Source organism: Salmo salar, chromosome ssa10 (genome assembly GCF_905237065.1).
Source record: "Salmo salar chromosome ssa10, Ssal_v3.1, whole genome shotgun sequence".
Classification (NCBI taxonomy): domain Eukaryota; kingdom Metazoa; phylum Chordata; class Actinopteri; order Salmoniformes; family Salmonidae; genus Salmo; species Salmo salar.
Window position 1 is genome coordinate 22,265,295 of NC_059451.1, and position 26,675 is coordinate 22,291,969.

At 44.7% G+C, this 26,675-nt stretch overlaps 1 protein-coding gene across 5 annotated transcripts in view; it reads right to left on the bottom strand.

Annotated features, from left to right (window-relative positions):
* Positions 1-522: 522 nt before the first annotated feature.
* dot1l (DOT1-like histone H3K79 methyltransferase) overlaps positions 523-26,675 on the bottom strand; it is a 30,675-nt gene continuing 4,522 nt past the window's right edge. Inside the window, exons 2-28 of one of the 5 annotated variants that reach the window (XM_014216390.2) lie at positions 20,414-20,457; positions 20,218-20,292; positions 19,732-19,795; positions 19,311-19,539; positions 19,078-19,172; positions 18,909-18,971; positions 18,754-18,809; positions 18,531-18,613; positions 18,038-18,106; positions 14,532-14,638; positions 13,624-13,665; positions 13,374-13,460; positions 13,040-13,262; positions 12,783-12,896; positions 12,584-12,675; positions 12,194-12,295; positions 11,945-12,082; positions 11,686-11,811; positions 11,104-11,519; positions 9,737-9,842; positions 9,464-9,613; positions 9,083-9,125; positions 8,404-8,963; positions 7,447-7,649; positions 7,273-7,346; positions 6,503-7,174; positions 523-4,649 (exon numbers count right to left, since the gene is read on the bottom strand). In XM_014216390.2, the coding sequence (XP_014071865.1) occupies positions 4,642-4,649; positions 6,503-7,174; positions 7,273-7,346; positions 7,447-7,649; positions 8,404-8,963; positions 9,083-9,125; positions 9,464-9,613; positions 9,737-9,842; positions 11,104-11,519; positions 11,686-11,811; positions 11,945-12,082; positions 12,194-12,295; positions 12,584-12,675; positions 12,783-12,896; positions 13,040-13,262; positions 13,374-13,460; positions 13,624-13,665; positions 14,532-14,638; positions 18,038-18,106; positions 18,531-18,613; positions 18,754-18,809; positions 18,909-18,971; positions 19,078-19,172; positions 19,311-19,539; positions 19,732-19,795; positions 20,218-20,292; positions 20,414-20,457 (4,041 nt within the window). In that variant the 3' untranslated portion in view covers positions 523-4,641. Of the gene's footprint in view, positions 4,650-5,065; positions 5,623-6,502; positions 7,175-7,272; positions 7,347-7,446; positions 7,650-8,403; positions 8,964-9,082; positions 9,126-9,463; positions 9,614-9,736; positions 9,843-11,103; positions 11,520-11,685; positions 11,812-11,944; positions 12,083-12,193; positions 12,296-12,583; positions 12,676-12,782; positions 12,897-13,039; positions 13,263-13,373; positions 13,461-13,623; positions 13,666-14,531; positions 14,639-14,723; positions 15,054-15,688; positions 15,852-18,037; positions 18,107-18,530; positions 18,614-18,753; positions 18,810-18,908; positions 18,972-19,077; positions 19,173-19,310; positions 19,540-19,731; positions 19,796-20,217; positions 20,293-20,413; positions 20,458-26,675 lie in introns of those variants that run through there. The other 4 variants (XM_014216389.2, XM_014216388.2, XM_014216392.2 and 1 more) reach the window with 4 other exon arrangements.

Here is a 26,675-nt window from a genome sequence, read left to right on the forward strand (position 1 = left end):
AGCTGCAGCTTTGTTTTGCACACGATCAAGGTCGTTCAGTTCAGTCTGTCCTGCTTGGTGGACAACAGCGCCAAGTGATAAAGTCAAGGATTCACAAATCATCCACTAAAAATTACAAGAATTTATCATTTCTAATGGCTTGAAAACATGCACCTAACATTGCAGAACACTATTTCAGATAGTATTCATAAAGATGACATTGAATGTTGAATTATTCCCCAATAGTGGACATTTTGGAGTTAAATGTGTATTCCCCACTAAAGACAGAACTGAAGAACAATTCTCAAAACACTACTGTCCATCTTTGGTCAAAACCATGATAAGCTGAGCTTTAGTACAGAATGTACCAGAACTAGAAAAATGACACTCATCCCACCCCTACATAGTCTGAATCCTTCACTGAAAACAAACTAAAATATCATGCACCATATACAAATCCTACAATTTTTGGAATAAAAAGTATAAATAAAATCACCTTTTCAACATGCAAAATATCACCAATAAGCAGAGATGCAAATTAAATATTTTATAAGAAACCATTTTATTAATAATTATCATAAAAAGGCAAAAAAACTAAAACAAATTTCAATTTGTCATTAAACATCTAAGATAATAGCACCAACACCAAGAGTTCCCATGACAGCCCAAGGCGTTTTGGAAAGTAGGTTTGCTGTTATTGCACCTCAAACCTGCCCTTAGTTTTACTGATCCACATACGGAGTTAAAATTCAGTCCAAATACACAGCGTTCTCCCTATGTAGGGATCACAAAAAAGGACAATTCCTTTTCAGAGAGAGGAAGTGAGACGAGGCATTTGTGAGTGTAAGAAGAGGATTTTCCACGACATTGTCAGACCAGTCGAACACAAAGCTGCAATCTTTTGCTGGAGTGGCTGGATGTGTGCGACTGAGAAATTGAGGAGACAAACGTACATTTTCGAGGAAGTTTGTCAACTCCAAGCACCAATATGAATTTAAGTTACATCAAAATATAAGAGGTCCCTGGTCCTGAGTTAGGGAAAGAAATAATGAAGTCACAGTTTATAGATAAGTGTGACGTATAGAGTAGTGTTATATCATTTCAGGATATCTGCTAAGTTCCTGAGTGAGACCTTTGGCAGGATTCAGTCTTGTTATGTGAAACAGTCTTAACTGTAAAGTTAATAGAGCAGTATACTGCACTACAGTATTAAATATGTATCCAAATTTGCCAGAGATCATGTGTACTTCTTCAGGGTACATATTTAAAATGGGGTCCGTTGAACTGTTCAAACCTGAAGTAACAATATTCACTCTCCCACACATTGCCACTCCAGCCAACTAGGAAGTATATTTTCAGATGGGACATGAATAATAAGTCAACAAGCGAGCTTGTGTTGAAGTTTATTAAACCTTTTCCCTCCGCTAGCACAACAGGAGAGGAAGTGTATTAACCAATAGCTGCATTTTCCTTGATTTAAGTGTAGGAGAGCACCGTACTGTCTGTCTAAGAGTATTCCAATTTGATCTGAATCTTATGTCATAATAAAAGCATCATTGATACTAACTGCAATTATATCAAACAATAAAAATAAAAAAAACAATGAAAACATCAACAATAACAGTAATTACAAAAGACCTGTCAGTGCTGATAACAGGGGACTAGCTTCTCTGGTCATGACCGACATGAGCAAATCATTGTCCTCATTCCTGATTGCAAAGCACTGTTGTCTACTGGACAACATTGTGACTATAAAGCTGTGATGTCTTATTACTCCTCAAGGACACAGATGAAACAAACAAAACAACGATGATAAATTAATATCCTGCTTCACGTCCTCAATTAGTAAGGACTGACAAATGACAATCAGATCAAAATGGAGCCTGGTTGTTGCAAACCCACATAACACATACTAGTTATTCTACTACCAGTTATATTGGAACAATTAACTTGTAATTACAACAGATGCATTATGCTCATACTATGGGAAGGAGGCGGCTTTAAGACATATCCCAGGACAGGCAGAAGTGAAAGATGAGATTTGGCTTTTGGATGCACCCAGAACGTTATCTGAAATCAGTATGTACGGTTGAAACAGCACCTTGTCTTTTCTACTTTAAAATATTATTTTTTACAATTACTGAAAGGCATGTTGTTTCACAGAGTAGAAGTTTCTCTTTAAAAAGCATGAAGTAAATCGGATTACAATCCAGAACAAATCAAGACAGTCTAGTTGCAGCACAAATCTCTCCCTCTATGTGTTAACCACATAATAGTACAAGCATAGAGTTTCTCTGTGTATATCAGAGGAGATGGTGCCATGTGACGGTGCCACGTGACTGGCATGCCCTCATTGACACTGAACAGTCATGGTGTTTCACTCACTCTATTAAGGCCCTGGTTTAACAACTCTGCACTGCTGTTTCCCTTGGGTCCAAGCCCAACCTGTTTGACAGGCTGTAGATGTGGGTCACACGTCAGCACCAAAAGAACATTTTTTACAAATATAATACCCCAAATCAATGTAGGCATTTCTTATTCACCTACACACCATTCTTAACACAAACGTATCTGTACAAAACACAGCGTCACATGCATTTACAAATAGTCCTGAACAATTTGCACGTTTCTGAAAGCAGAAGGGTGTTTTGCAGTATGCCAAAAATACTGTGAAAAATCACATCTAATGGGAGCGTTACCTGTTTCCATAACTCTGAGTCAGCCGTAGGTTGAAGATAGCTTTATCAAATCGTGCAGTGTCTACAGTTGTACACTAGGCTTAAAACAATTCAATTGGATAATTACATTTTAAATACGAGAAAGAATGCCAGAAAATAGCATTTAAAATGTCCCTGTGAACAAGCACCAAGTATTGACAGTTATTGATGTTCTTAATATTGTATAAATAATATTAGGCACAGTCCAGGGTTATACAGATTGTAGCACCATTGTTTTCAGACTGTGAGTCAAGTACACACTTAAACCTATTGCATTCTACACTGTTACACATGTTTCAGGAGAACAAAAACAAAACTTTACAAAATAGAGAAACTTGACAGCATAAATATAATAATCTAAATTATACACAATTATACAGTCAGAGAATGTCTCTTATTCACAGTACAATATCGTTTACAAAAATGAAAATCCAATCAAAAGCTGTGAAAATGGCCCAGTAGTTTTTGTTATTCATGCATTTCCCAGTGTGTGAGCGATGTTTGTATATCAGTGTGTGCAGGTTGAAGTGGCTGCAGAAAGCGCCACTACAGTGTTAGTGGACAAAAGGTGACACGTACAGACAGCATTTCTACCCAACCCTGTGAACTCAGTGAGATTGGATTCCAGAGACTTGCCTGAATACAACACAGACAACATTTGAGTCCCAAAATTACACCTGCATTTTCATCATATCAGTGTTTCGGCAGGGATATAAAAACATAAGAAGCTTAGATTAAGAGTAGTTGAGTATCCTACTTGTGAAGAATGCACATTGCGTTGCGGATCCCTACGCCCTAGCACTCCAGCTGGCTCTGTAAGTAGTGATTAGAACCGCTTTATATCCTCCAGTCCTTCTGCTGTTCACATCATACATGTGTTGACGCACAGCTCAGCCGGCAGCACTTAAGTGAATGAGAAGCTCGGGGCCTACTATTTCATTTCCAGACACGAACGTTTTTCACATAAATGATCCTTTGACTTGACACGGACCATAATCACACCAATATAACTAACAACTTTTTATTCTGGGCTGACAGCTGACTATAGTGCTGTCCCTGCACCAGGGACATTGTCACAGGGTACACAGATATGCTACCCAGTGCATTTGAACCAACAGCTAAAAAGCTGTTGTGTTCAAATCATATTTCATTCACTGAACAAATGATCAGGGTTCAAGGTTAGGTAGCAGGGTGCTAGAGATGCAGTGAGGCACAGCTGCATGGTCCCTAGTCCTGATCAGAGCTGGGTTAGACTGGTCTAGCGTGGAGGGTGAGGTCTAACATAGCACCCGGTGGTCAGATAATCACAGAACAAAGAGGAGAGTGCGGTCTACTAGGATGACAGACCCACACGAATCTCCCACTGTACACACTGTCTGCCTTTACTAATATAACGGCATCAGTGATATGTAAAACTACACTGCTGACTGACTTCTTCTGTAGTCAAATGTGTGAACTGAGTCTTTAACAAATAACTATGTATATTTAGTAAGTCTTATTAGCACCGCGTTACATGGTGACAGTGATGTACCTTTACAAGTTACTGCCATGGAAACAGTGCGTTTCATGTGTCACTATAATGTTAAGAGTAGGCAGCATACCAATTCATTAAGGATGGGATGTACACAACCCAGTGATTACTATCAGCCTCAACCCACAACACAAACACCCCGTGACCGCTCAACTCTGCTCAGGACGCCATGCTGCGAGTGTGTGTCAGCGTGAGTTGCCGAAGCAGTGTGTGTATGTGTGCTCGGCTCTGTGTGTGTGTGTGTGTGTGTGTGTGTGTGTGTGTGTGTGTGTGTGTGTGTGTGTGTGTGTGTGTGTGTGTGAGTCCCAGTACAGTGGCGGTTTAGCAGGCTTAGGAGCACCAGTGAGATAGTAAAGTACATTGGTCCACACCTGCCCTATTGCATAGGTTACGTTGGGTTGAGGTAGATATTCTTCAGTTACCTGCCAGGCAGAGGAAAGAGCCAGGGTCAAAACCAAATGCTGCCAATTAGCATATATAAAAGCAGGACAGGAGACTGCTACTGAAGAGTGGAAATGTCAGAGTTAAAAAGCACCAAAAACAAATGTTTAGATTTGAACAGGTTTTGTTATGATTTAATCACAAACATACAATAATAATAAATACTATTTAGCAGACGCTTTTATCCAAAGCCAATTTTCTCCAAAGCTACTTTTAGCCAAAGCGTCATGCATCATACATTTTTCGTATGGGTGGCCCCAGCGGGAAAGAGGAGTATAACTTACCTTGTTAGAACTGAATAGCAGCTTTGGAAGCACTGGAAAACCAGGTTGTCTGTGTGTCTCTCCCTCTTATCCCTCTGATTGACCCACAACCCCCCCTACCACATCCCCCACCCACCCACCCCTCACCCTATGCCCTATCTAGGCCGGGAGCCAGGGTGCTGAGAGGACGACGTGTATGAAGCAGGCAAGCCCAGAGTCCTCCACATGCTGACCCCACCCGAGCTACTGGCCTGGGTTGGAGGGGGCAGATGAGGGGGGTAGTGCACTGTGAAGCTACGAGAGGAAGGTGAAGAAGAGGGGGAGACAGACGCAGAGGAGGAAGAGACCGAGAGAGAGGAGGACTGTGCTCTCTGTTGCAGGAGGGAAGAGGGGAAGGCCTCAGAGCGAGACGAGGGACTGGGGTCAGAGGACGAGACTGAGGAGGAGGAGACGTTGAGATATGGTGGTGGAGGGGGCAGGGAGAGCGTGGGGGGTGGAGGGGTGTGCAGCACTGTCTGGGTGCGGCTGTGCTGGGAATGGGGCAGAGGGAGGGAGGAGGATACAGAGGGGGCAGGGTGTTGGTGCTGCTGGGAGGAGGAGAGACTGAGCAGAGAGCCGAGGCCTCCTGAGACTGGCAGCGCAGCCCCGAACTGATGGGAGGACACTGAGGGCACCACGTGGTGAAACATGCCTGTGGATTAAACAGCGAGAGATGGAGAGATGGGGGAGGAGAGAGAGAGAGAGAGAGAGAGAGAGAGATGGGGGAGGAGAGAGAGAGAGAGAGAGAGAGAGAGAGATGGGGGAGGAGAGAGAGAGAGAGAGAGATGGGGGAGGACACAGAGAGAGAGAGAGAGAGAGAGAGAGAGAGAGAGAGAGAGACACACTCAGCCAGGATTTGCATAGCGCCAAGCGAGTCTTACAGACAGGCACACAGAAAGCAGACAGAGACATGTCACTATAAAAGGGTCGACTGAATCAGCTGTTATAGACCAAAGGCCATTCCCCTGAAATTAACTAAATGTTTTGTGCAAATAAAACAAGTCTAATCATAGTGAAATGTCTCTGAATTACACACACATGACCAGCAGCATTAACACCAACACCCAAAGAAAATGCTGATCAAGTTCCTTTAATTAATTACTAATCACAGTAATTTGTAAATACTTCAGAGTATTACAGTATAGCTAACCAACACAGACAATTGTAGGCTATATCACAGTATAGAGATTGAAGGGCATTATCCATGCCCGTGGCCATGATTGCATTGACCAAGTATATCATTCTTAAGATCTGCTCTCTTCAAAATGTTAGGCATTTTCCAAGGGTGTCCAACTCAGCATCTGTACAGCCAGTCCATGGCAAAGCAAAGCAGCAAGGGCATTCAGACAGACAGCAGGACAGGGCTCCCACTTACCTGTGTCAATCAGTAGGCCTCTCCGATTGACTTCCTCTGTACCACTGTCTAACACACCCAATCTGAGGACTCTGATCTCACTCTACCCCAAACCATACCCAATGGTGCTGCTGAATGGAAGGAGACTGGTTAGAGTGGGTGTGTCAGTGGGCCTCACCTGCCAGCCCAGCGCTGGAGAAGCTCCCCAGGGAAGAGTGTCCGTTGACCAGGCGCGGGGCCCCGCTCACCGAGGTTCCGGGCGTCTGGGCTCCGAACAGGGACTGGAGGACAGAGGCACCCCCAAGGGGGAACTGGGCCCCCAGGTACTGTCCCACAGAGGCCCCCGAGGCTGAAGATACAGGGCTGCCCCCCACCTTGCCGCTCAGGATACCCCCGCTGACGGCTGCAGAGATGAAGAGGTTCTGGCTGTTGCCCATGCTGCTGGATGTCTTCAGTTCCCACTCACCCCGGGGCTTCTGTTTGGGCATGGCCTGCCTCTCAGAGCTGCTTCCTCCCTGGGCCCCTGGCCCCGGTCGGCCCCCAGACTCCTGGCTAAGGAAGGGGTTAAGGGGGATGTCCTGAAACCCTGAGGGCTCACCCCCGGCCCCCTCGCCCCCCCTCCTCTGCTGCTGCGGTTTGTGATCAGAGTCTGAGTCCGTACCCGTGCCCATGCCCCGCGGCTCTCTCCCTGTGCCAAAGGGGGAGCCCCCCTGCCTCACCTCGGACAGGGGCTGCTTGAGGTCGGAGATGGGGGAGAAGGTGGATTTCCACTTGCTGTTGGATGAGGAGGAAGATGAAGAGGAGACCTCACTTCCTGTGCTGTTACTGCTGCTGCCTCCTGACTTCCTTCCTGTTAAAAGAGCAAAAGCAAAAGCACAGTAGATTGCTGAGAGTGATATCATGTTAATTATGCAGGCATCAGCAGTCACATTTTTGGACGTTCCTTACCGCGCTCCCTGTCCCCTGATCTGCCTGGTCCATCTCGGCTCTCCAAGGAAATAGTGGCAATCTTCCTTTCAATTCTAAAACAAGACAAATTCAAGAAAATTCTAGTTCAAAAAGTACTCTTCTGTAGAAATGAGTCAGCAACCACGTTTTGTTTTGCTTCACCGTTTACTATACCTTGAGCTGGAGCTGTCAGCGGGGTAGCCAGAGTCGTCATCAGAGCTGGGTGCGGAGGAGTAGCGTCCTGAGCCATTTATCTCCAGAGGGCGTTCTCGCTTCAATACGGGGGGCTGGTCCATGTCTGGACCACAGGGACTACATCCAGACTGCTCCGGGGAAGAGATGGCAGCGATCTCCAGAGGCTGGTTAATGTTGTTCACCTGACACAACAAACACAGAAAACAGGGTTAGCCCTAACCCAGGGTTTCCCAAACTCGGTCCTCGGGACCCCAAGTGGGGCACGTTTTGGTTTTTGCCCTAACACTACACAGCTGATTCAAATAATAAACTAATCATCAATCTTTGATCATTTGAATCAGCTGTGTGTTAGGGCAAAAAACTAAATGCGCACCCATTGAAGTCCCAAGGACTGAGTTTGGGAAACCCTGCCCTAACCCTAAAGCTACAATATGTAACCTTTTGGTCGACCTGACAAAATTCACAAAGAAATATGTGTTATAGATCTGTCATTCTCAAAGAAAGCAAGTCTAAGACGTGGTAGATCTGTTCTATGTGCGCTACTTCTATGCTTCTGTTTTTAAGTTTCGTTTTTGCATCTTACTTTCGGTTTTGTACACCAGCTTCAAAAAGCTGAAAAACATATTTTTGGTTATGGAAAAGATATTTCACAGTGGTTTAGATGGTACAATGATTGTCTACTCTATACTTCCTTGTTTTGTCACAAACTGAAATTAGGCGAACTATTAGAATTTTAGAAACCAGGAATTGGTGGAGAGATTTCTACATTGTGCATCTTTAGCCTACAGTTAAAATATGTATTCAGTAGGGCCTAGATATTAAGGAATCAAACATACAACTCTTGTAGAAAGTACTGCGCTGCAACCAACTTAGCCATTGAAGCCGTGTACCACGTTTTAAAGAACAGGGAAGCAACCTGAACATAGCTTCACTCACCATGGAGTTGATGTTGAGTGGGGATCCTGATGGGTGATTGGTGGAGCTGAGCCCAGGAAAGGACTTCCTCTTTGGGGAGCCACTGACAGGTTGAGCCCCCGTTGAGCTGCGCTTCCTCCTCCCACGCTTGCGTTCCTCCTGAGACCCATGGCCGTGAGAGTTTGTGTGCTGGGAGCCCGGCGAGTGGTGGTGGTTGTTATGGTTACTGTGGCTACCTAGGTGATGCTGGCTCTGTCTGGCTGAGCCGAGGCGGAGGCGAGACGCGGCGCCCCCAGAGGAGGAGGAAGACGACGAAGAGGAAGAAGAGAAGAACATGCGGCGTCTGGACTTGCTGTCCTGGGGCTCCGAGTCAGACTCGCCCTGGCGCTCAGCCCCATCCTCAGGGAGGATTCTGGGGGTGCCGTCAGCATACTGGAGGACCCCTCCGGTGCTGAGGGGGGGGCTGTGGCCTTGTGTTGGTCCCATTGGAGGGGCACCGTGAGGGGGAGGGGAGGGGGCAGACCCGTCCTGGTCCTCAGAGTGAGAGCCTCCGTTCATCAGCCCTAAGCTAGAGGAGTACCCTGAAGAAGGACAGAGGGGGTTGGACACTGGTCAGTCATGACATGTCTCAACACATGCAGGATTCAATGGATGAGATCAATACGGTAAACAAGGTAAGAGTGTATTTGGGACTGCTTACCGTTGGTCTGGCCTGTCTGGAACACAGGACTCGGTGTGCTCCTCTACAAAAACAAACACGGAGCGCTTGAATCAACACAGTGGTGACCTTACTACCCAGTCGGAAATCTACCTGTAGCCCTGCCATTCTCTAAGCCAGTGGTTCCCAAAGTCAGTCGGCCTTTCAACTTACTCTGGAAAGTTGTAATCGTAGAATGCACAAGGTGCAACTTCAAAATTGGATAGTGAATCAACAGTTTTCCTCGTGTCATGTCAGTCATTGCAGACCTTCGTGAGCTACAGTATTTATAACTTGTCAGAAATATCCAGATCAACTGTCCAGAGTGAAAAAGTTTGGGAACCACTGCTCTAAGCCAGAGTTCTAGGAGCCATATGTACCCACCAGTCTCTCTGCTCGGCTGGGCAGCACCACACTGGCCAGGGGGATGCTAACGGGGAGTTTGCTGGGGTGCACTGTGCTGAGGGGGATACTGATGGGCAGGCTGGTGATGGCGTCACCCTGACCCCCTGCTGGACTCTTCTCCTTACCCCCCTGGACATCACACATACACAGACACACACGGGAGGACCAGTCAGTCAGACTGAGTACATACTGTGTGTGAGTCAACAGGGTAGGCTGTGTGTCAGTGTGTGGACAGAGAGGACAGATAGTTACCCTCTCAGCACTCCTGGGTGTGTTGTTCTGCTGACTGTCTGATGAGTTGGGAGACAGGCAGCTCAGTTTAGCATCTAGTGGAGAGGTGATGGCGCCCATATCCCCCCTGCAGGAGTAGAAAAATAGTCAGGAAAACTGTCCTCAACAAACATGGAACACATCTCCATGTTTTCAGGACAATCTACTATGTCGGTCTGATAACTAACCTGAGACTAGAGTCCTGCATCGGGTCGGATACCCACGGTTCCTCGCGGTTGATCCGCAAAAAAAAATAAAAATCAGCTGGCGGGTGGAATGAAAACATTCTTTCAACCAGCGGGTCGGCTCGCGGTTCAGAACAATTATACTGCGTTTAACGTTTTAAATCAAGAGAATATATTTTTGGAGCTTATTCTGTTAAATTGTGTCTTGTGAATTCAATTAGGCTATGTGAGTGGTGAGGCAGACATAGCCTAGGCTACCAGCCACGCAGCGAGAGAGTGGAGCAGGAACTGTCCATTTCTTGTGAGGTGCTGAAACGTTCCTAATTTGTCCACGTGCTTATGTTCCCTTTTTCCACACAACGATACATTGGCAAGTTTATTTTCCCGGACTCCTAGCTCACAGGAAAATGGTTAACATAACAGGAGAAATAAAAAGAAAGGTTATGATGAATACACCATTGTGGAAACAGGTGCTGCACGAGTGAAATCCTCGGTTTTGGAAGGCTTTTGGAGTCATTGTGGACAAGGAGGACAACAACCCAGTAGATGGATGCACAGCCTGTAAAAGTGCAAGCAGGTGTTTGTTAACAATAATTCAGTTAATTGTCAGTTAATTATTACATTAATTCAGGCTTCGTGCATTTAGACCATACGCAGGACATTTTACACCTGTGCGGCTGGTAAAGGTTTGAGTAGCCAATAGCCTACTAAATACATGTAGCCTATTTGATTCTGGGAAATGTTCATTTAAGTTTCAATTCAACTACTTGATTATCGAAACAATATTGAACGTAAAGGTATTGTTTTGTTGTGTCGGCTATAGACTTACATTAGATAAGGAATAAGGAGGTTACTTAGAAAGCTCTTTTTCAAAGTGATTTGAGTTGTTCAACGTGCCGCATTGCATTGTGCATGGTTTCCTTTTATAAACATTTTAATAGACACAAATGAATTCATGCAGGGAATGGGAATAGTCTACAACTCTGTTAGTTGTAGATGTTATTTTGGCGGGTCACGGATTGCTTCTCGGAACAATTCTACGCGGATGGGTCAGTTTGCGGAGAAAAATCTGTCCTGATGTCGGATATCGGGTGAGGCTCCGAATTGATGTGGCCAGCGCGGGGCGGGTGCGGCTCCAAAAAACGGACCCGTGCAGGACTCTACCTGAGACCAGTGAAGCCCAAGCCTCTGAAGTGTGCAGTACTAGAGTCCTGGTTCAGGTGTCTGCGCAGGGCGATCTTGGCTGGGGAGAAGCGGGTGTAGTCAGGGAGGGGGTGACCCAGCTGCCTGTGCCGGGCGTCCGGGGTGGGGGGCACGATCTCGTGGTCAGGCAAGATGGGCAGGTAGCGGGAGAGGAGCTCTCCCTTGGTGCCCCTCCTGTCGAAGCAGGGCGAGGCGGTGCCGTTGATGGACAGCTCGGGGCTGAGGCCGGCCACGACCAGGCTCAGTTTGGGGGTGTCGTGGTCCAGGGTAGGGCGAGGGAGGCCCTTGCGGTAGGGGGAACCCTCACAGGGACTGTAGGACTTGAGCTGGAGCAGCTCCTGTTGCCTCTGACTCTTCTCCAGCTCCACGATGCTGATCTGAGAACCAACACAAGGGGGAGCCATTACACCAAGGTAAGAAATAGGAACATCACTTTGCTAACAAAAACTATACTCCACAACAGTAGATGACCGATTCCTCCACTATTCCTAAGTTTGTCGGTAGAGACAGGTGGAAGAGAGAAAGGTGCACAGAGGTGTGTACCTGTAGCTCGAGACAGTGCCGCTGTTTTTCGGAGATCTGTCTGCGTAGGGCCTGCTTCTCCTTCAGCAGGCTCTCAAGACACAGAGAGCTCCAGTCCAGCTTTAGCTCTTCACACCGAGACTTCAACTGAAACAGAGCGTTATAGTTAGTGAGTTACAAGTCTCTGGCTATATGTCTGACAGAATGCCCAACACGCAGATCAACCCCAACGTGAAAAGGGCCAGAGAGATGGCACCCAGGAGTAGCGAGGTTGTCTCACCAGGAGCAGGCTGTGGTCCCTCAGCTCGATCATGTCTCTCTCCAGCTGCTTGGTCTGCTCCTTCAGCTGATGGTTGTGGGCTGAGATCTCCTTCTGGGCCTGCAGCAGGTCCTCCACAGTTAGGGCCTTCACTCCCAGCTGAGGGGAACACAGAGACAGGGTAAGACATTTGGCGATCGAGTACTCTCCCAACATTGGCTTCTCATTACCAGCTGGTTTCATTAGACATTCACCACATTATCTGCCTACCTCATCCAGTTTGGTGTGGAAGAGGCCTTTGATCTTCTCTTTGTGGGTCTGACACACAGTCTGCAGCTGCTCCGCCTGCCCAGAGAGCTCTCTGTGTTTTAGCTGCAGAGGTGGGGGAGCGATGGAGGAAGAGGGAAGGAGGAACACAAGAGAAAAGGGAAAGGTTTAGAGGTTGAGACTAAATCAGAGGCAACATTCCCAGGGGGTTAGTCTCCTTCAACATGAGTGATAAAGGGAGGGTTGAGAGTTGAAGTATGAGCCTGAGGGAGTGAATCTGAATGCAGTAATTTATGATATCATCTATTACTCTTTAACGAGGTGGCGATACTGTTGTCACATGGATTACTCACATTTACAAGATGGATTGAGTGATTTGGACATTCTATTTACCTTCTCCTGCTCCAGGACTTGCTGCAGGTGAATGCGGTACTGAGGTGTCTTCATGTAGGTCATGAACTGGAGGTACTGGACTTTAATGTTGTCTGTGGGGGGAGAGACACAGAGAGGACTGGCCTTCAGCTCTGCTGGCTGTGACTAATAGACAGGTCTGTGTGATAAGGAAGGGTGGGGTCAGGGTAGCGGGGCTCACCTAGAAGCTGTTGTAGACCAGGGGGAGTGGGGCCCAGCAGCAGTTGCCCAGACGCATAGTGCTGAACTTTGGGAGGTAGCTGGTAGAAGGGACTTTGAGGTGACCTGTATGCATCTGTAGAAACAACAAGGAAAGTCAACTAAACAAACATGGACCAAAATGAAGAGTTTAAGGCTAAATAAACACAAATGCACAAGGGTATATGGACTCAGCCCTGGGTAGGAGTGTGTGTGTGTGAGAGTGAGCAGGTGGCTCACCCTGGGGGGGTGCTGCAGAGATGGTCTTGGCATGCAGCAGCTCCAGGGCACTCTGGCTCTTCTTGCTCTTGCGTTCGGCTGCGGTCACCGCAGCCTTCTTGGGACGCCCGCGCTTCCGGGCGCTCAGCTTGCGGCCTTTGCTGAGGAGTTTGGCGCGGCGGGGTTTGGGTGACGCCTTCACGACTGCCAATAGCCCCGGTTGCTCATCCTCCCCGCAGGAATCCTGAGACACACACAGGGAGAGGCCAGCGTGAAAACAAACCAAAGATAGAGTGGTGATCTCATCGGGAGAAGAACTGAGCATTGAGACGTGAAAGCCGATAAAGGGATTTACCTTGTGCTCCTTTGCCTTGGTTGGGGTGGTGTTTTTACTGTCTTTACTATTCTTTTCTTGTCGACGCCTAGCTGCTTCTTGCTCCTCCTAAAAACACATAGGAACATCTTAGTGTTGTTTACCATGTGAATAGTTCAGGAGGGCATATAAACTGGGTGCAACTGCAAAGACAAACCAGAAGTGACTAAGATTACACATACTCTGTGGGCAACATAAAATACAGTGACCAAAGGAACAAAATGTAGCTTACCCTGAGTTTAGGATTTTTGAGACTATGAAAATAGTTTTCAAGCTGAAAAAGAAAAGAAAGTATCAAGTAGTGCACACGGACAGAGGCATAGACAGCAGAGGTCACACTCTCCCCTCTCTCTCTTTAGTGCAGTCACCTTGTGTGACACTATCCATAAGCCCTCCAACACGTGCATGTGAGTGTGGGGATACAGAAACAATGCAGCGATGACCTCACCGTTTCCACTGCCTCAAGTGAATGGATACATTCAAAACAGACAATTGTTTCACTTGCGCATTCAAGCACTGAGAACCGTCTCAGTGCCTGAATGAGCAAGTGAAACAACCGGCTAAGTTTTTAAGCAGACTGTTACGAACCGGTATAGACAAGTATCAAAACGAAACATTTTCAAACAGAGAGAATATTCTAGGTTATAGTGGCAAAATATGCCCCCCACAACAGACAGGCAGAAAATGTTAGATTTTCTGCTTGCAGTCAGGCTAACTGTTTGCAAAAAAAGTACTAAGTCTTGTTTTCAGTGTTTCTAAACAAGTCGAAAACACTCATGGTACAACATGTAGTAGGAATGCTGGTTGCTCCATCACCTGTCGCTGTACCACATCTCCTCTGTCCACTGCAGGGCTATACCAGCAGTTGCAGTTGTTTCCTGCAGGGATATGGCCGACTAAACATGTTCTGAGTACTGCTACCGTACGCATTGTCAGAAAATATGACATGGGTTTGTTATTTACCATGGTATTTGATACACATACAGAATAAGGACAGATGAACTGACGGAGACCTTTGAAGCGTGGGCCATTCATTCAGTTCAAGGTTACCCTTCTTTAAATGGAGCAACTGCCATTGCAACATTGTGTGTGGGACAGAGAAGATGTTTTGTGAGTATAAAAGGGGCGAGCAGGACTCACTATGGTGCGGTCTATTGTATGCAGGTAGTAGGAAACTGGCTTCCCTGTCCAGGACACTGAACCCCTCAACGGAGACAGCTCAACGACTCTCATTATTGTGCCAATGTCTATAGGGAGAAACAAAGGAAAATCAACAAAATGTTTTAGTTCATTGAAATACACACTAGGATATGTTGTCCAAGGGCCACCCACCAAAAAAGATCTCAGAAAAGGTGTTGTGTCCCAGGTAGGAAGCGGTAATGCAAAATGTCAACATCATTTGGTAACAGTTTATTTGGACAGTCCATCTGTAGATGCTCTACATCTTCAGACCATCAGGAGCCTCCCGAGTCCCCAACAACTGGATGGTTTGGTTCTCATGGGAAATGGAGCGAGACGTTAACAAAGCCACACGCCATCTTAACTCCTCCATATTTACTGAATTGGTTGAACGGTGCAGAAGAGAACCTCCCCAGACAGTTTCCTTCTTATCGTCAAGACCAGTATGTAGGGGATTTACACAGAACAAAAATATAAAATGCAACAATTTCAACGATTTGACTGAGTTACAGTTCATATAAGGAAATCAGTCAATTGAAATGAATTCGTTAGGCCCTAATCTATGGATTTCACATGACTGGGAATACAGATATGCACCTGTTGGTCACAGATACATAAAAAAAGGTAGATGCGTGGATCAGAAAACCAGTCAGTATCTGGTGTGACCACCATTTGACTCATGCAGCCCGACAGAGTTGATCAAGCTGTTGATTGTGGCCTGTGGAATGTTGTCCAACTCCAATTCAATGGCTGTGAGAAGTTGCTCGATATGGGCGGGAACTGGAACACGCTGTCGTACACGTCGATCCAGAACATCCCAAACATGCTCAATGGGTGACATGTCTGGTCAGTACAGGCCATGGAAGAAGTGGGACATTTAGTACGGATCCTTGCGACATGGGGCCATGCATTATTATGCTGAAACATGAGGTGATGACTGCGGATGTTTGACTGTGGATGTTTGGCATGACAATGGCCTCAGGATCTCTGTGCATTCAAATTTCCATCGATAAAACACTATTTTTTCCGTTGTCCGTAGCTTATGCCTGCCCATACCATAACCCCACCACCACCACTGGGCACTTTGTTCACAACGTTGACATTAGTAAACTGCTCACCCACAAGACACCATACACGCCGTCTGCCATCTGCTCTTCACAATGAAACAGGGATTCATCATGAAGAGCATACTTCTCCAGCATGCCATCGAAGGTGAGCATTTGCCAACTGAAGTCGGTTACGATGCCTAACTGCAGTCAGGTCAAGACCCTGTTGAGGAAGACGAGCACGCAGATGAGCTTCCCTGAGACAGATTCTGACAATTTGTGCAGAAATTCTTTGGTTTTGCAAACCCACAGTTTCATCCGCTGTCCGGGTGGCTGGTCTCAGACGATCCTGCAGGTGAAGAAGCCAGATGTGGAGGTCCTGGGCTGGAGTGGTTACACGTGGTCTGCGGTTGAGGCCGGTTGGACGTACTGCCAAATTCTCAAACGATGTTGGAGGCGGTTTATGGTAGAGATATAAACAGTAAATTATCTGGCAACAGCTGCAGTCAGTACGCCAATTGCACGCTCCCTCAAACCTTGAGATCTGTGGGTTGTGTGACAAAACTGCACATTTTAGAGTGGCCTTTTATTGTCTCCAGCACAAGGTGCACCTGTGTAATAATGATGCTGTTTAAATCAGCCTCACCTGTCAGGTAGGTAGATAATCTTGGCAAATGACAAATGCTCACTAACAAGGATTTTACCAAATTTGTGCACAAAATTTGAGAGAAATAAGCTTTTTATGCATATGAAACACTCTGGGATATTTTATTTCAGCTCATGAAACATGGGACCAACACTTTACATGTTACATTTATATTTTTGTTCAGTATAGTTTAAAGCGTTTCTTTTATGCCTGCTACATTAGGATAGACTATCAGTAACATTTCAACTAACTATGTACTAACCCTAATCCTAACAAGCGGTTGCTTATCAACAGATGGTCATACCAATAACAAACTATCTGTAGAGCATCTATAGAAGGACTATCCTGACTGTCCAAATAATGTGTGACCCATACTTTTGTGTTCAACTTATAAAAGTTGCACATTAATTAAATATTATAAATCAAAAAAGGTTGCATTTTGAAATAATAGTGCATTTTGGGTAAACCTCAACATGATGTTGCCATGTTATATCTTGGATACAATTGTTACACTCATTACTTAAACTTCTGTTGTCCATGCTTGCAGAAGGAAAATGCATGCACCGGACAAATTCCAAAATAATGCAAGATAAGAAGCTGTTGAAACATACTAAATGTATTTTTCTCAGATGCCAGAACATCGCTTTATTTAGTTGTCGAGACCTTGATTGTTTTGAGAGCTGTGCTAGCTAGCAAACGTTGTGCCGTCTTTAGTTTGGCTAGCAGGCAAAAGCAATGATGGCCCTTGTAGGCTACTGCCAAAACGTCTTCTATTAACTGAGAAAACCACTGTACATGGATAAAACATACAAAAGTATGTGGTAATCCCTTCAAATGAGTGGATTCGGCTATTTCATCCACACTTGTTGCCGACAGGCATATAAAATCGAGCTCACAGCCATACAATCACAATAGACAAACATTGGCAGTAGAATGGTCTTACTGAAGAGCTCAGTGACTTTCAACGTGGCACCGTCATAGGATGCCACCTTTCCAACAAGTCAGTTCATCAAATTTCTGCCCTGCTAGAGTTGCCCCGGTCAACTTTAAGTACTGTTATTGTGAAGTGGAAACGTCTAGGAGCAACAAAGGCTCAGCCACAAAGTGGTAGGCCACACAAGCTTACAGAACGGGACCGCAGAGTGCTGAAGCGCGTTAACATCGTCTGTCCTCGGTTGCAACACTCACTACCGAGTTCCAAACTGCCTCTGGAAGCAATGTCAGCACATTAACTGTTCGTTGGGAGCTTCATGAAATAGGTTTCCATGGCCGAGTAGCAGTACACAAGCCTAAGATCACTATGCGCAATGCCAAGCGAGTGGTGTTAAGAAGAGTGGAGGCTGTTATAGCAGCAAAAGGTGGACCAACTCCATATTAATGCCCATGATTGTGGAATGAGATGTTTGACGAGGAGGTGTCCACATACTTTTGGTAATGAAGTGTATTTCCTAATTTCGGGGTTCATCTTGATCAGTAAGGTAACGTCTTATTTGAGCTGGCGAAACGACAGACACCGAACACCGGTGTGCAACAAATGTAACCAAGGTTAAACATAGCAACGTCGGAGCGTTGTGAGGGAAATGACCCAGGATGTGCTATAATTGATGCTAAACATTTCAACTATGATTAAAGAGAAAAAAAATGTATGTGCAACTTTTACTTTTGAATCAGACAGTGTTCATGTTAATAACATTATCTACATAATTCTGTTGACATTTCTGCAGTTCCATTTCCGGGGTCTGCCCAGAACATAAACTTGTTCCATGAAGACTTACCACTCAAGTTTCGACTGTTGATTCTAAAATTTAGAGGTGCAAAAGGTTTTGATGATACAATTTTCGCACCTAAGAGAGAGAAACAAAGATGAACTTTTCATGAAGGCACTTCACAAAAGGTTGTTTGAAATTGACAGATTAAAAGTAAACAATACAAACACTCCTCTATAATGAGTCCCAGATCAAACCATTGATCTGTGTGTGTGTCTGCTATACATTATCAATGGTAGTATAGATCATCCTCTCATATCTGTCTTTTAAAAGACGGGGTCATGTGGAGGAGAGGTCACACAGCTGAGGGGTCAGAGGTCAAGTGTGTGGAGTTGACACAGCTGCCAATAGCTACAGCATGTTACCCTCTCTCTTGTTATCACTAATGAAAGCAGCTGAATCAATAACATATTGAAATGATCCCAGGTTCTTCATTTGCTGTAACAACAATATGGTAGGGTGTCCTTGACACTGGGTAACAAAAGGGCCATTTTCTACCTACCTTCCTTCATGTTAGCAAAGCGCTCCTTCAGCTGGTGATCCACTTCTGGACCAAAGGCAAAGTTGTTCACAAAAATAACACTGCTAGACAAACAGGGAACAGGAGAAAAGGGGGAAGAGGAAGAAAAAGATTTAGAGTTGAAGCTGTGCTGATGTTTCTCTTCATGTTCAGATGTGTGTAAATACACAGTGGTATCATCCAGTGTACATAAGAGGTAATGCACCTTGTGTTGGCGATCCTGTCCTTCCACACTTCAGACAGGAAATCCCCCCTCTCCAGCTTTAAAGTAAAATAAAGAAAAACATGAGTTGCACATCGATTACTCAGGTACAATTTCTGAGTGACACACGTCTGTCATAACAACAGAATACCACATACCGTGTAGTCCCCGTGTTTCTTCCCATACCACTTCATCCACCTCTTAAATTCTTTATCCATAGACTGAAAGGCAAACCGCAAACATGAGTCATTCTAAAATCTGTTCCTTCTCCGTTGACTGACAATCATCAAGATAACCAAGACTCTTAAGCTCGATGTGGGAACTTACCTCAGCATAAGTGGCTGGAATGTCTGCCTTCTCCACCCCAAAGTAGTGTTTACAGTTCGTTGCTGCGGCAACCTGCAGCACCACTTGTCCCACCCCTGCAATTACAGATAATTGCGAGTCAAAAATAGCACCAACCTGCTCATTTAGACACATCCCACATCAACACACAGACACCCATTAAGACTGGTTATCTCATTCAGAAGTAAACATTGACGTCGTAAACAAACACAGACCGCTGCCGAGGTCTACAAAGGTGTCATCCTCCATCATCTCCATCTCGTTGATGATCTGGGCCACCAGGTCGAAGGAGGTCTCGCCGTACACCTCGGGGGAGAAGGGCTCATAGTTGTTGAGCTTCTCGGGGTCCGTGACCGAGTGGTTGTACACCTGCTGCAGGATGTGTCTGAGCAGCCCATTGGACGGCCGCTTGTTTAACTTCAGGGGCGGAGTTGTGCCTTTCCACTGTGACACACATACGGGACAAGAGGTTTAGAATGAGTATATTACATAGCTAGGATATAAACACATTGCTGGGCTCAAGTGAGCTAGGTTTTACCCACGGTGACAATACGTCTACAAGAAAGAAGTCTGTTTGAATTCATGTGTGCACAAATAAGCTTTCGACGCAACTCATCTGGAGATATTCCAACTCACCAGCTGGTGGATGCTGTCGATGGCTCTGTTGTATTTGTCACAAAGTCTCTGCATACTCTCAAAGCTGTAACAACAACACACATAGAAATAAAGAAAAAACATCAACATCGTATGACAAGAAACCAACACCCAATGACTTTGTTTGTGCTGATGTTTGTGAGTTTGTCCAGCACCCTGGACACAGGAATGCTAATTGCATATCAGTTTGCCATCCCTCTACAAGACTCCTTCTCATCTCTTTTGAGCTGCTGCCACGGGAAACAAAAATATTCCTAAATTAGCATCGCTGCCATTAATATCTTTATTACCTTCTGGGAATAATTATCCTTAAAATGTAACATAGAGGGGAGGTCCATTTGGTTCATACTCTGGATGTCTAAGTGTTATGTTACCATGGTATTTGACTGCGACTACAGGTGCTCTGTTAGACTGTGCTTCAGAGCAGCATCATAATCCTTGTTCCTTATCGTTTGACCCTCGGCTCACCTTTTGGTGTCGTAGTCGATGAGGACATAGTTCTCCATGGCCAGCTTAAGGTCCGGGATCTCCTCACACACCCACCTGAGAACAATGGTCAACACATGGTGAGTTTACTTTGATCTAGTCTAACTCAGTCAAGAAGTGCAGCCACTCACTGCACCATGCTTTTGAGATTGATAGGAGAAAGGTGGTAGTTACTTACCGAATGGTCTCAATGATTTCATGAGCAGCATCATGGTGTTTGTCCTGGAGACAGAAAGTGAACACAGGAGAAGAGAGATTGAATACTGTCAGTACGATTTGTTTATGCAAAAAGCATTTCTTGACAGCCAATAGAAAGACCGACTTACTACAGTATATAACAGACTGGCAATAACCAAAAGCTAAATACGGATATCCCAAAAATGTACACAAATATGCTAACAGCTACCAACACGAGTTCAGACAGCCGGGTCAGATAAGGCCAGCAGCACTCAATGACTTAATAATCCACACACAGCGCAAACCATAGTAGTTAGTGTGACGCACTCAGTATGACTGCTAGCATAACAATTCAGGAGACACCACTGAGTGTTTCACTGTTATCAAGTTGACATTCTAACTGGATGTGGTTTGGGAGACTGTGAGCAGGATAGCTGGGTTTTGTCAGAGCACTGCTGCAGCATGGGAGGAACTGCAGGATTTCAGTCACACTGGCTGCTGGCATCCTGGGCTGACCCAGTGACCCACTTTCTGTGTCCTGCTCCAGCGCAGGGCCTGGGAGGGGCTCGGAAGGAGGGAAGGAAGGAGGGTGGGAGTGAGGGAAGAAGGTAGAGAGCAACCTCCAGCCAGCCAGGCCCAGCTGCTTTCAGCTGGACTGGTTTTGGCACAGTAGCAGCCTCCAGTTACTAGGCTCAGCCTCCCGCTCAACAGCGCCACAACTCCGCCATGGCACCGCTGCCAATAACACCAGGCCTGAGATTATAGCACCACAGAGGGTATAAAATAAAATCTCCCGCCACAAGGGAAGAAAAGCGTTTCACAAGAGGAGCAAACGCTGCTATGCATAGCCTAGTAATGCAACCATCACAGAATACATGCAGCCAAAACGAGGGTTAACGCGCTAGTCCCAGACTGACGCAGTGTGTGCGTAAGTGTGCGGAGGCGGCGAGAGGGGGGGTGTTCCTGCCGCTCACACAGACTGCACGCAGCAACACCCACTGTGGTGCTAAAAATAAACTCTGGCTGAGAGAAAGAGAGCGTGTGGCACGTGAGATAGGAGCTCTCAGCCAATCCCACACTCTCTCGTCTCCTCCGCTCCTCCTGACCCCCTGCTGTGGGCACAGCGACGGAACTGACGCACCCACCCACTCCCTCCCTCCCTCTCTTTCACGCTCTCTTCACCTCAACATGACACACAGCCGGCCGGGGCAATACGCCTGCTCCACTACGCATTACTAACGGCCAATAAACAAATAACTACCCGTGTGCAACAGTGATATCATGACCACAGAGAAAGATAACGGACTCCATCAAAACCCTTTTCTTCAAAGCGCTGCCTGTCCTAGAACATGGTGACAGGGTTCTATAGCTTCGGACTATGGTCCAGTGACTTATTGTCCTTATCAGTATCCGTTTTCACCCGCATGTTGTTCAGTAGGTGAGGGAGGCAGGTGGAACTGCCTTATACATGCCTGTCTGCTTTATCCTATTCACTGATAACACAGGTCACATGGTTTGTCTAAGGAGTGATTGGCTTGTTACAAAGTTGAACTTCAAACACACTCGAGAGGAACATATGAACACCATTAGCTAGGCTATCGACAACACAAACTAGGCAAGACGACATTGATTCAAATAGTGTCTTGTTTAAAGGCATTGTGGCTTTAGTTAAAGCACCAAGAAGAAGAAAAAATGAACAAAGGCCTCTGCAGCAGAAGAGGTGTAACTTCATATGGAAGCAGTTACGGATGATTTAAATCTGCAGATGGTGACTGGGTGTATGAAAGAAAGAGTATTCAAGCATGTGGTGGTAACAGCTTTGACATGGGGAGACACGCAGGCAGCATATATTACAACTCTGTTGTTGTTCACTGCACAACACAAGAGCCCAGTGTGTGTTGTTTATCTGTGGGTGAATGGGGCGATTTGGGTTGCACTTCGGGAGTCAGAAGTACTGGAATATGTGTGATGTATCTTTTGTGGTGGAGAGCAGTGGGCGGCATTATTAATACAACTTAATCTGAATAGTGACATATTGCACTGTAACATACTCATGGAAATTAAGTAGTCTGCTCAAGCGTTATTACAGTAAGACAGTCCTCTTTCATAGATCAAACCGTGCAAAAATAGCCACAATGAAACATCAAGGGCATGTGATTTGCAGACTCAAGTGTTTTGTAACCCTACTCTTATTTAACGCCCCTTCATGTCCTCAAAGTGCATATTGAGGAAAAGTCTAGGAGGTCCTTATTGAAAACAGCGCTGGGACTCCACACTCACAGATAATGAGCACTGGCTGCCTCGTTACTCAGTGCAGGACATGCCTATGATATTTAAGTCTATATTTATGATATCAAGACACCAACTTCGACAGAATAACTGAGGCACCAGCAGCTCTAAACAGTTTGCAAAATGCCTTTTCCTGAGAAAAGGCCAGTCGTGCAACCGTGCTCTTATCGGTCTCTGGCGTAATGGAGTGAAGTCAGCCGAGTCCAACTGTGGAGGATTGCGTCAGCAGCAGCACTGCCTAGTTCCTGTACTCTGACGTTAAGGAGCATTACCCAGTGTGACACTACAGGCCCCAAACAGACAACACTCCGCCGTGCTGTTCTGAGAAATTCTGTTTCAGGTTATTCATTTCTTTTAGCACAGTCTCACCACAATTTACAATAAAATTAGAAATACACCTGAAACACACTTGAAGCCACCAGAGAAACCACATCCATTTAATCTGCTTCCATTTCTGTTCTCGCTTGTACAATCTGCTAAACTTCAGCATTCAGCTAAAGGATATGTTCAAGGAATGCTGCACATGCAAGGTCTAAACACACTCAAATCTGCCAGCAAATGTGTTGTTGGAGTTGTACTATCTATAACATATGTTAAAATATTACAGCAGCATGTTGTGCATGCAATAACAAAAAAATAACTATATTGATGCAAAATCTAAAGACGCTTGGTAATGGTCCAAGGGCTGGGTGATATGGCCAAAATACCACATCATGGTATAAAAAACATTTTGGCCGGTATGATGGTATTTCACAGTATTTTATGTTTTTGAATAATAAAAGTTGTACATTTGCTTTATGAGTAGTGAGTGACCCTAGGGTGGCAACACATATTCTAAGTGATTTCAATCGGTCTTTCTCCCTTCTGATTGTTTTATACGGTTCAATTCAAATGGTCTTCCCTGTGGCTCAGTTGGTAGAGCATGGTGTGTGCAACGCCAGGGTTGTGGGTTCAATTCCCACGGGGGGCCAGTACAAAAAAACAAATGTGTGAAATGTATGCATTCACTACTGTAAGTCGCTCTGGATAAGAGCATCTGCTAAAATGACTAAAATGTAAACTTCAACCAAAATGTATTTTCAGCATTGTCATACATTTCTGCATTTCCTACACTCATTTGAGATCATTTCCACACTGCTACCTAGGGCTGCACGATATGGGCAAACAATATAGGGCTTATTTTTAAGCAAATGTGGTTTACTTGCTAATTAGAGCAAAAAACTTGGGTGAACTGTTGGAATCATGGAAATAGAATGTTTATTCTAATTCTATAGTTAGAATATAATAGTGGGCATTTTGAATACAGTGTTGTTTGACATGACAATGAATGCCAGGGAGGAGTTATTGTGACAGTGTAGGAACCAAAGTGTTGATAGGTGTTTCCTAGGGGACCCTATAATCTTTGGCTACATTTAATGTTCTCTCTTAGCTACTTCATGTAGCTAACATTCATGCTTAATGTATTCCTCTTTGATTAAAAAGATACTGTTGCACAAAAAAAAATTATACTGATTTTGGTTTACACCATCACTGGTATTAGACTGTATAGCGAATTACGTTTGCTCTAATTACAGTTGACTCAAGTAGCAAAGTAAACTATAAAAATGGAAGTTACATCACATTTAACAAACCAAACATTCAAATAGCATTATAGAAGGTAAAGTAAAAACCCAAACCGGTCCGTGTATCAATACCGGTACATCGTAAAATACGGTATACCGCCCAACCCTACATGGTGCTAACATCATAAAGAACACTCAGCATTGATTCATCGTTTTTAATCAACTGTTTTTAAATCTATCCAGGATCACCAGTCTGCAAAAGCTTTAAAAAACCCATGGAATGCAGTAGACTATTGTCCACATTCAACCTACCCTACAGGTTTATTCAGTGGCATTTGCATCTAACAACCCAAACGTAGCCTAGTCCTCCATATATTCTTCAAGCTATATAGGCTATTTCTGGATCCCAAAAGAGTTGTAATTAGTATTCAGTCTAACACACCCTTCCTGCTGGCTGTTAGTAGTCGCCTCTGCACTAAAACATGTTTGAGTAGACTAAACTTCGTTAGCAATATTGTATTGGATGTTCACGTTTATGTTCGTGACTAGGTTCCAAGTTCAACTCTTTCAGCTAATTCCCTGAATTTGCTGCACTGGTTTCAAAATTGGGATGGATATTTGTGATCAAACAATTTGAGACACACGTGGGAGTGACATGGGATGGTATATCCCTAATTTTCATTGTTTTCTTGTGACCCAGTGAAAAAGCAAAATATATCCATAGTGGGTGCAGACTTTTGCCATCCACAACTTGCCTTTTGAAACACAAATATAAGGAACTACAGTTATGGGAAATTGTGTAGTGTTCCTTCTATGTAGTTGCAAATTATAGCTTGTGATGTGCTCATTCTTCCTATTGGCACAGAAGGTGCTTTGTCTCATGAGTGCAGGAGTGTAATAATTCATCCAAACAAGTTGCAAAACAGTTCAAGCCCAGTCGCCAGCTATCCCCTAGATTCCCAAAGAGTGTGCAACAATCTTTCTATGCAATAACAGGAACAGTAGACGTCATTAAAGGCAGTGACCACCAGGCAGAGCCATTTGCATTTGGATTCCAGCTAGCTGACTAAATTCAACTCCACGTGAAGGAAGTTTCTAATAATCTTTGTGAAATTCAGCTCCGACTACATCTATTTTCCCAAGGTCAATACTTTAAATAAATTATATTATGAAATGCATACCCTGTACCTAAGTTTGTCCTCTGTAGTTGCATGCCTTTGTTAGCTGGAATTCATACTTTTAATAAAACGTTAATCAAATGCAGCCACTAAATGTTTCCTTGTTGAGATTCATTTGGCACATGCACATTCATGCTGAGTTGCCCCCTTAGAGCAACTGCAATGATGAAACAGTAGGTGGTTGTATTTGATTAACATTTTATTAAAAAGTATGATTTCAGCAAACAAACAAAGGCATGTAAATACAGAGGACCAACATAAGTAAAAGGAAATACTTTTAACCTTGTAGTCGGAGCTGAATTCCACAAAGCCTGGTCTCTGTTGGTGGAGTTCATCAGGAACTTCCTTCACCATGGAGTTGAGTTTAGTCAGCTATAGTCCAGCTAGCTACTACAGTGGCTGTCATTTTTCTGCACAATATTTTGCTAAACAAATTCCCTTTTTTTTTGTATAGCTAATGTTACATTGCTAAAAGTTTTTGGCAAAATTAAATGCATACATGAGTTGAATTCCACGTATTGCAAATGAGAGGGGGGATTCCAGTAGTTGAAAAAGTACCCAATTGTCATACTTGAGTAAAAGTAAAGATACCTTAATAGAAAATTACTCAAGTAAACGGGAGTCACCCAGTATAATACTATTTCAGTAAAAGTCTAAAAGTATTTCATTTTAAATATACTTAAGTATCAAAAGTAAATGTAATTTCAAAAATATACTTAAATATCAAAAGTAAAAGCATAAACCATTTCAAATATAAACCATTTCACCACTTCATTAAGTCAGGATTCCTATTTGATTCGGCCATGCCTTCTTGCCCGTCCAACATTTCCTCATCTCCCACCCCTTCTAAAGAGATAATCCCCAATGCTTCTCCCTCTTTTTCCCCTGCCCCGCTACAAAGTTTCTCCCTGCAGGCAGTCACAGAGTCCAAGGTGCTAAAGGAGCTCCTTAAACTTGACCCCCAAAAAACATCTGGGTCAGATGGTTTAGACCCTTTCTTCTTTAAGGTTACTGCCCATATCATCGCCAAGCCTATATCCAACCTTTTTAACCTGTCTCTCCTCTCTGGGGAGGTTCCCATTTCTTGGAAGGCAGCCAAGGTTCATAATTTATTTAAAGGAGGGAGATGAAGCTGATCCTAACTGTTATAGGCCTATTTCTATTTTGCACTGTTTATCAAAAGTGTTGGAAGAACTTGCCAATAATCAACTGACTGGACTTCTTGATGTCTATT